This window comes from Chondrus crispus, genomic scaffold, assembly GCF_000350225.1.
Source record: "Chondrus crispus Stackhouse genomic scaffold, scaffold_592, whole genome shotgun sequence".
Lineage (NCBI taxonomy): Eukaryota > Rhodophyta > Florideophyceae > Gigartinales > Gigartinaceae > Chondrus > Chondrus crispus.
Genome location: NW_005178585.1, coordinates 3,469 through 11,379, shown reverse-complemented (window position 1 = coordinate 11,379; position 7,911 = coordinate 3,469). Strand labels below are relative to the sequence as shown.

Sequence of the window (7,911 nt, the reverse complement as noted above, 5' to 3'; positions counted from 1 at the left end):
GTCTCATTTCCTTCTCCCTCCGCTGATGTCCCCATTCACTTTCCGCTGAGCCGTTTCTTTCTCTCTCTTCCTCCAATGCCTGCTCTTTTTCTCTCTCCGCTTCCTCCCTCTTCGCACGTACTCTCTCCTCCTCTAGACCCTGCTCCCTTTTACGTCTCAACTCCTGAGCTCTTTCTTCTTGCATCCTTTCTTCACGATTGCGACGCCCCTCCCTCTTTTCCCATTCTTCACTTTTTTCCGTTTCTTTGCTCCTATCCTCGCCTTTTTCCGCTTGAGAAGACATTTCCTCCTCCTCAGCCATGACCTTTCTTCGAATATTCTCCCTTTCCTCCCTTAACATGAGTTCGAGTAGTTTCTCCTTCGAGGTTGGAATGAGTGTAAAAAGTAGTGTTGCGGGAACCAAATTTGAAGCATCTTCCCCGTTTTCCATCTCATCAAAACGAATGTCTTTCTCAGCTTGTTCTTTTGCGCGAGTGAGCTTTTGCATAGCTTTATTCGCGGAGGAGCGATCCGACACACATCTGTCCGGATGAACAAGAAAAGAGAGCTTCTTGAAACGCTTTTGTATATTGCGCAAAGTGGGCTCGTCACTTTCGTCCGCCGTATCTCCGGGATGAGCGCAACAAAAGACGTCAATTAGGGGCGTTTCGTTGATGATGATTGTCCCAAAGTGATGCAGGGCCTTTCTGGCGTCTGGCAGAAAAGATCGCATTATCCCGCCAAAATATGGCAGAGAAAAAGGGGAAAGAACAGAGGGTGACAGTGAAAAGCGAGCTGCGGTGCGAGGGATACTTCCGGAGGATGGATTTTTGTGGGGTGACTCTCGGAGAAAGTGGTCGAGGCGCAGGCCGAGGCGCAGGGTATTTGACAAGAATATCTGCGCTGCGGACGCCCTACAAATGAGACACTCATGCCGGCCAGAAACACTGTTTCTGGAGGACCAGTAGTTTCATACGAATTGCTCAATTTTTGCAGATAATGCGCCATACATGCCATTTGTGCAATGTCCGAGTGTTTACCAGAGCTTTGAGGCCCACATTTACGTCACATATCGTTGTTGTTGTACACTAGTTTTGAGAGCTGCTCCGTAGCACGCTGATTATTGAGAAAACCCAAAGTTTACAGGGATACATGTTTTGTCACCCGTCCTATCTACTCGTACAAGTAGTCTCAATTTCACCGAAGCTCTCTCAACTTTTGTACTGAAGCGGTGGAATGGAGGGTATGAGGGGAAGAAGGGGTAGCGGATGGGTTGTTTGGACCGAGAAGTGAAAGCTCAAAACCTCCAATGATTACCGCAATGTACGCATGAGACAAAGGTCGTTAATGGTTCATGTGCGGACCGGGTCTGCATCTGGTAATAAGTACATTTTCTTTGCTTGCATTTTCCGCACTTGAACATATCAGTACTTGCCTCTTGCTTGCTAAACGGCATCGCATCTCTGGTCATCTTAGCACGAACTTCCTCCCGATTCTTTCGTAGCTCATGATGAGGGCGCAGGCGTCCGTTTCGCCGAGAATTCGTTCAGAGATGACAGGAGCGTTGGGGTGTTGGTCAATACAACTGCAACAGCGTTTGATCACATGAGCAATGTCCCAGTCGATGGGAGTGGTGGCCTACCAGTAGGTGACGGTACCGGGGTGTCGCCGTCCCAAGTATATGTGGACAGATAGACTTTCTTCCTTTTCCAAATTGTTCATCATAGATTGTGTAAATGGGAGCCTGTACAAGTCTGATACCATGCAAGTTTAACAGCTCCGATGTCTTGTTAAGCATGTGCATCCAAGCGATGGAGGACGCCGTTTGAGCGGAAGCAAGCGAGGAAGAGTTCCTCAATAATGTAAAGTCTCTTCACAGAACCCGTATATACATGTCATACGGTCAAGCCATATGAGCGATATCCACGGCGCATCAGCGAACGACGTGGAATTATCAGTTTCGCTGCAAATACAGTACTTCGTAGGGACAGGATAATGACGAGGACCGCTTGCCGAGAGATACAATGGCCACCTTCGACACCTGTTGATTGGCGGAATGCGTTCTGACCATGACACTAGGCCAATAGGAGTGATTCCCATATGGTGACCTTGCTGGACAATGAATGAGGATCCGGACTGCAGAGGGCAGGCTGTGATGTCCGCACAAGTATTTGGTTGTTCCAAGAACATTTTAATACGCAAACCAGGCAGCTACATTACTCATGAGTCCTGCACTGTCGTCGGAGTGAGCGCCACATCGCTAGATGAAAAAGGCTATGAAACAGTAACAGAAAGAATCGCTCCGGCTGCATTTCAGCCGCACCAGAGACAAGAAAGGGAAACCTACACTATCAACAATACGAGTGCACCACCTCTCCCATGATCCGCACGCCCAGCAATACGCCCGCCACCCTGTCGTCTCCGCCCACTCCTTCCCGCCGCAGCCCATGCACCCGACGGACCGCCGCCCGCCGCTACCCATCGACATCAAGCCGGTCCAGAAGCCCACCGCCACCTACGAGCTGGATGACTCCCCGCCCATCGAGCCGCACATCGTCATGCAGATGAGCGGCATCCCGTACGCAGACCTGTGCAAGGAAAAGGCCCGTGAGGCCTTCAAGGAGATGAAGAAGAACGAGCACATGGCCAAGGGCGAGTTTGACCGCATGAAGCGCCGAAAGAAGGGTGATACCTCGATGACGCCGCGTGAGAAGTACACACGCCGTCTGAAGATGAACCAGGACTCGGCCGCCGCCGCACGCTACGCGCAGGAAGTGTACGTGCACATGTTGGAAAAGCTCGTGAGGACGACTGAGGAGGAGAAGAAGGGCTTCATCCTTCAGGTGCAGCAATTGCAGCAGGAGAACGCAAAGCTCAAGGATAAGATGATGCAAATGTCGCAAATGAGACAAAGAACAAGGACGCTGAAAGCTTTGTCCAGGAACTCTGGTACACAAGTAGCATGACATGTACAGTGAAAATCACTACCGAGAGTACGACTGTGCCGAATGCCCACATTCCCAGCATCTGCCCACCGGCCTGCGGAATGTCACCGAAGCCCCAGAAGCAAACAAAGAACACTACAGCTGATTGCCATATTGCTGAGAGAATCCAGCTCAAAAAGACGCGAAAGTTGTACGCCGTGTTTCTTTGCCCCTTTGAATAGATTTCAGGGAAAGCAAGCGCATATTCGGCAGTCAATTCCTGATCGAATATACCGAGGACAAGGGGAGGAAGCGATGCCAAAAGCAAATTGTAAAGACCCCCCATCCAGGGATCCAAGAGAGGCTGACCTGAAAATGCTGAAAAGAATGCCCAATAGATCTCACAAAGAGTCAGCGCCGCATTTCGGTATATTGTGAACAAGACCATTTTTGAGAGCCGTTTGTAGCTCCATCTGCCATGGACTAGCATTAGACGCCCCAAGAAACGAAACTGACCAATAGAGTAGTCTGAGGCCAGTTTGGCCTCTTGCCCTTCCAAGCTCACAATTCCCACCCCCACATGGGCCGCTTGAATCATACCGACATCATTAGCGCCGTCTCCAATAGCCAAAGTAACTTTGTCCTTGTCAAGCCGGCGGAACAGCTCGACAATCTCAGTCTTTTGCTTCGGACTCACACGGCAAGCGATGACTGATCGAGCCATGTTTGTCACTACCATAAACCGTTTCTGGAGTTCCTCTTCGAGAGCGTAATGCAATGTTTGTCCGTCAATGACCAGGCCAAGCTTTCGTTCCATTGCTGGATCTGTACGCATGGCGCTCCACCTGCCGAGTGCCCGGTCAAGCTGCGCAGCTGTATCTTCGAGATTGTCCTCATTGATGATCACGACATCCATGCCTTCGTCAATGGCGCCGCATGACAACCCAATATTAATGGCTGTCTCTTGTTTGTCCCCGGTTAGTACCCATACCTTGATGCTGGCTTGTTCCAGCTTCTTTAAAGTCTCTGGAACACCATCTTGGAGTTTGTCTTCGATAGCAGTCGCACCCAGCAAGGTAAGATCACGTTCGAATTCGTCAACAACTGCAGCAACTTTTTCTTCACGATCGATTAACTCGGAGTTCGCGTGCCGATATCTTCGATGCCAATCTTGAAACCCATCGTCATCCAGATCTGCATACGCAAGACAAAGAGTGCGCAATCCTTCCACTGCGAATTCATGAAGATGCTGCTCAGTGACATCAGGTGACTGCCCTTCAGCCAGTCTCGCAAAAATGATGGCGTCTGCGCCCTTTTTGTAGATCCTTAGCTTGCCATCCAGATCTCGAGTTATCACGCTCATCCTCTTTCTCGTGGAATCAAACTCGATTGTTTCCACTAAATCATGTGTCTCGCTTCGTCCGAATACATCAATAACTGCATCACGATTAGACCTTGATAAATAAGTGAAGCCTAGAATACGTGCTGCACTCACTAGTGCCGCCTCCTCAGGAGATGACGCTTGATAACTGATCACTCCCGAATTGTTGTTCGACCCATTCAGAGAACTTAAATTTCGCTGATTCTCATCTGCTGCGCTAGCCCCTGCCATCGTTAAAGCCGATACAAGAGAGAAGGACTGGCGCGCCCTGTTTCGATTCCCTCCTCGCGACAGTAGCAACTTGTTCGGCAACGCGGTTCTTCCCTGCTTCCTCCGCCTGGCCGACCCTTCTCTCCCTCTCTTCCAACTTGCGCACCCACGCATGTAGCCTCCCCTGCTCGACGCCCGAGTACTTCAAGCTGGCGAAGAAGGAGCGGGAGGGGCGGGGGATGAACACGAGCAGCGTGAGGGCTTCTTGGAATTGACAGGGACTTTAACTAGCTCCCTCACCTCAGCCACGCGCAAATGTTTTGCTTCATTTCCGCCAAGGAGACGAAGCACATCTTCGGTTAATGCGAACGGATACCTTGAAGCGCTATCATGGACAATACCACGGTTGCAGTCCAGCGCAACGCAATGATCTACAATTCCGTGTTCCACTATTCGGACTATCCACACGCCTTGATAATGGTGCGCAAGCCACTTGAAAGGATTTGCATCGAACGCCTTCTTCACAGCTTTAGGAACTCGGCGCACTGATAGTTGAGCGGGAATTTGGTGAACCAGAGAAAAGAGTTGCTTGAGTGTTTTGATCTTCATCGGATGCTTCCGAAGGTACTTGTCGACGCTTGTTCCTCCTGTGGTACCATATAGCGCACAAGTGCCGTTGGACAGCGCAGCCGACACGCATGAATCGTCGTTGCTGCGCACGAGGTTCGGGCCATACTGGTGCACCTCAAACCTTCTTGATCCAGTGATTTGTCCGCGTGCCCCAATACCACCGATGAGTATCGGTACACCGCGATGGGCCATCATCCACGCATACAGTCGACGGAACATCTCTTGCAAAAACTTTTTCTTGCGCGGCAAGTCGTTGGTACCATCATCTATCGCGTTTAATAGAGCCTGCATCGTGTGAAGGGATAGTGTAATCGAATTGGCATCGATAGGCCAGAAACTTTCGTCACCGCCTGTCAATCCGGCGGCAGCGTACAAAACGCCGTCTTGCATTTTGTGGCCGCTTGCCCCTTGTCGGCCATCACCAATCATCACCCTGTCAATCGCCCAGCTCATGGTGTCCAAGAATACTAGGAATGTTGCACCTCCCCGGAGATCTGCACAAACTTCCGTTCTTAATGGACACGCGTGAGATGGGCGCCGGGCTCTTTGGTGCGGGTTCCGGGTCACTTGGAGACGCAGCCGCGGTGCACCGTGCTAGAGGCAGGGTGAGCAAGGCGATGAAGAAGACGGGTGAGGGCATTGCGGCGAGATGTGCGGGGGGGGAGCTGGGGAACGTAGACGCCGAAAAATGGCGGGTTCAGAAGGCAGAACGTACGCCGCGTGACCGCGCGTCACCGTATGCCACTGCAGTGGGCACTGGGCGGCCTCTATAGCCACACTATATTGTTTCAGTTTTGAGAGCGCTTTATCCAGCGCGAAACCGTGCGTTGGCGTGCTTTTATAGGGGTGACATTAAAACAATCATGCACTTCTAGGGCGACTTTTCTAACATTTAGGTCTCTGCCGAAATGCCACGATGGTATACGTTTTTATGCGGTGACATCCCCGAATATGAGTTTGTCGGAGGTGACTTTACGATCGGTTTTCTGTCACCCTAGAAAACGTGCATTGTCACCCCCTGAAAAGGACACCATGGACCAAAATCACCCTACTAGCAAAGCACTTTTTAGTAGTGTCGCCCTATAAAAAACCCCACCGCATTGAAATCGCCCCACGTAGATTTCACTTTGGCCGGGTGTCGCCCCAAAATCTACACTTTGACCCTAAAAAATATTGAACCGACGACGGAAGCTCCGCGGGGAAACCTCTGCTCTCCCGACTCCGGCGGTGTCAAGAACTCGGTTCATTCACACGTAGGTTCTACCGTCTCTCTCTTGGACATCATCCCATATGTGCAGACTCAAATTCGCGACGCGATAGGTGTGGAGACGTCAATGTCGTTGCCTGTGATCTCATTGTGTCCTGACGGCGATTCGTAACTAGTTGAGGTGGCGACGAGGGTTCCTCGTACACGTCCAGTCATACGTATTACGATTAGTTGATCGCATCGCGATGAACAACCATCTTGATCCTGTCTCGGATCGTGCATTTAGATGGTAGTTCGGGGTTCACGGCGACCCCATTCTCACATAGTGTCATCCGCCTGCTCGCCTATCTTGGCGTTTTCGTCCTTGCTGTCGGGAGGGTCCCCTCGCTCTGTCGTCAGGGACCCGGAGCGGCGCGTGTAGGCTGTAGGTCGTGAAAACCAGTTAACAACTCGTGTGCGAGGCCATCGGCGAATTCGCCTAGCGTACCGGCGGTCTCGAAAATGACGGGCGAAACTTCTTCGCTATGCGATTACAGCGCGCGCTCGCTTGATGCACTTCCCGACAGTTGTGTGGGTAGGACTTCATCCTTTCCCGTTTCCTTGAATGTCATTCTCCTCGAAGTACGCTCGTGATCATCATGATTAAACGATCACAGTGATGACTGGTACCTTGTGCGCGAGAAGAGGGGTCGTAGTCGAGCTCCGCCCTTCGGGTGCAGTGTAATATGTCGTGGATCGGCGGCCGTGGCTCATGCCAACAAAATGGGTTGTATATCTCGGTTGCAACTCCCCTTAATTCTTTTTGTTAAATATTTTTGAAGGCGTTCGGGTGGTGCGCACGCACCTTCCCCGTGCGTTTGCTGGCGGGGAGCGCGCATTCGTAAGTCAACCGCAATGACTCGTGGCTCCGAGGGGGCCTGCGGGGTCCCCTCTCTTCGTGTCTCGATGACAGACTAAGTCCTCGTATGGGTACTCCTGCAGCCGCAGTTCGGTTCCCTCTCTCCCAATTAATTTGCTTCCCTTGCGCTGCCCGCTGAGCGGGTATGGCCTTATTTTTTTCTTCGTTCGGAGCACGCGTGGCGTGTCCTTAATCTCCGTAGCAGACAGTCAGCGTAGGCGAAATGACATCACAGAGCCAATATATACAGGGAAAACGGAGCAACCAAAAAGAAAAGAAAAAGAAAGCGGGGAGCGAATTCCGTAGCGAACTTAGAACTGCGTCCTTCGTGTAAAAACAATTGTTAGCGTATTCGTGAAGGGCTGTTAGTTCTCCTCAAACGACGGCGGAGGTTGTTAGCAATGCAGGTGTGTATCGCGACACGAGTGAGCGGCAACGGGTAAAGGTAGATCATATGTCATATTGACGAGGCGTGTACGGTTGAGTGTCCACACATGTTTTGCAATGCCATCGACTGTTTTCTATGACAAGAATTGTCAACGGGTCTTTGCTGAGGCGAGGACCTCCCTTCAAGACGAATGGCCCTTCTTTCTTTAGTCCCCCCTTATAGAGAGGTGTGTTTTCAAACAAATGCTTCTCGATCCAGGGAAGTGTGACACCTTCGATGGACGCGTGCGTACTT

The 7,911-nt window shown here is 51.2% G+C and overlaps 4 protein-coding genes; all 4 read right to left on the bottom strand.

Moving 5' to 3' along the window:
* Positions 1 to 1,102: 1,102 nt before the first annotated feature.
* CHC_T00000726001 (hypothetical protein) lies at positions 1,103 to 1,450 on the bottom strand. XM_005710596.1 is given in 2 exon segments: positions 1,103 to 1,276; positions 1,277 to 1,450. 1 exon segment carries the CDS (start codon positions 1,448 to 1,450, stop codon positions 1,277 to 1,279), a length of 174 nt encoding a protein of 57 aa, XP_005710653.1. The 3' UTR covers positions 1,103 to 1,276.
* Positions 1,451 to 1,555: 105 nt separating this feature from the next.
* Positions 1,556 to 1,783, bottom strand: CHC_T00000725001 (hypothetical protein). The gene has a single exon (XM_005710595.1). It carries the CDS (start codon positions 1,781 to 1,783, stop codon positions 1,556 to 1,558), a length of 228 nt encoding a protein of 75 aa, XP_005710652.1.
* Positions 1,784 to 2,453: 670 nt separating this feature from the next.
* CHC_T00000724001 (hypothetical protein) lies at positions 2,454 to 2,948 on the bottom strand. Its single transcript, XM_005710594.1, has one exon. It carries the CDS (start codon positions 2,946 to 2,948, stop codon positions 2,454 to 2,456), a length of 495 nt encoding a protein of 164 aa, XP_005710651.1.
* Positions 2,949 to 3,304: 356 nt separating this feature from the next.
* On the bottom strand, positions 3,305 to 4,266 carry CHC_T00000723001 (hypothetical protein). Its single transcript, XM_005710593.1, has 2 exons — positions 3,469 to 4,266; positions 3,305 to 3,370 (listed from the first exon to the last, which is right to left on the bottom strand). Exons 1-2 carry the CDS (start codon positions 4,264 to 4,266, stop codon positions 3,305 to 3,307), a joined length of 864 nt encoding a protein of 287 aa, XP_005710650.1.
* Between the last annotated feature and the right edge of the window lie 3,645 nt (positions 4,267 to 7,911).

Excerpts from the sequence above, each read along its gene's own strand:
- CHC_T00000724001 (XM_005710594.1), bottom strand. The coding sequence starts at position 2,948 with ATGTCATGCTACTTGTGTACCAGAGTTCCTGGACAAAGCTTTCAGCGT.
- CHC_T00000723001 (XM_005710593.1), bottom strand. The coding sequence starts at position 4,266 with ATGAGCGTGATAACTCGAGATCTGGATGGCAAGCTAAGGATCTACAAA. Across the intron at positions 3,371-3,468 it reads CCCATGTGGGGGTGGGAATT|CTACAAACGGCTCTCAAAAA; the intron begins GTGAGCTTGGAA and ends TGGCAGATGGAG.
- CHC_T00000725001 (XM_005710595.1), bottom strand. The coding sequence starts at position 1,783 with ATGCACATGCTTAACAAGACATCGGAGCTGTTAAACTTGCATGGTATC.
- CHC_T00000726001 (XM_005710596.1), bottom strand. The coding sequence starts at position 1,450 with ATGACCAGAGATGCGATGCCGTTTAGCAAGCAAGAGGCAAGTACTGAT.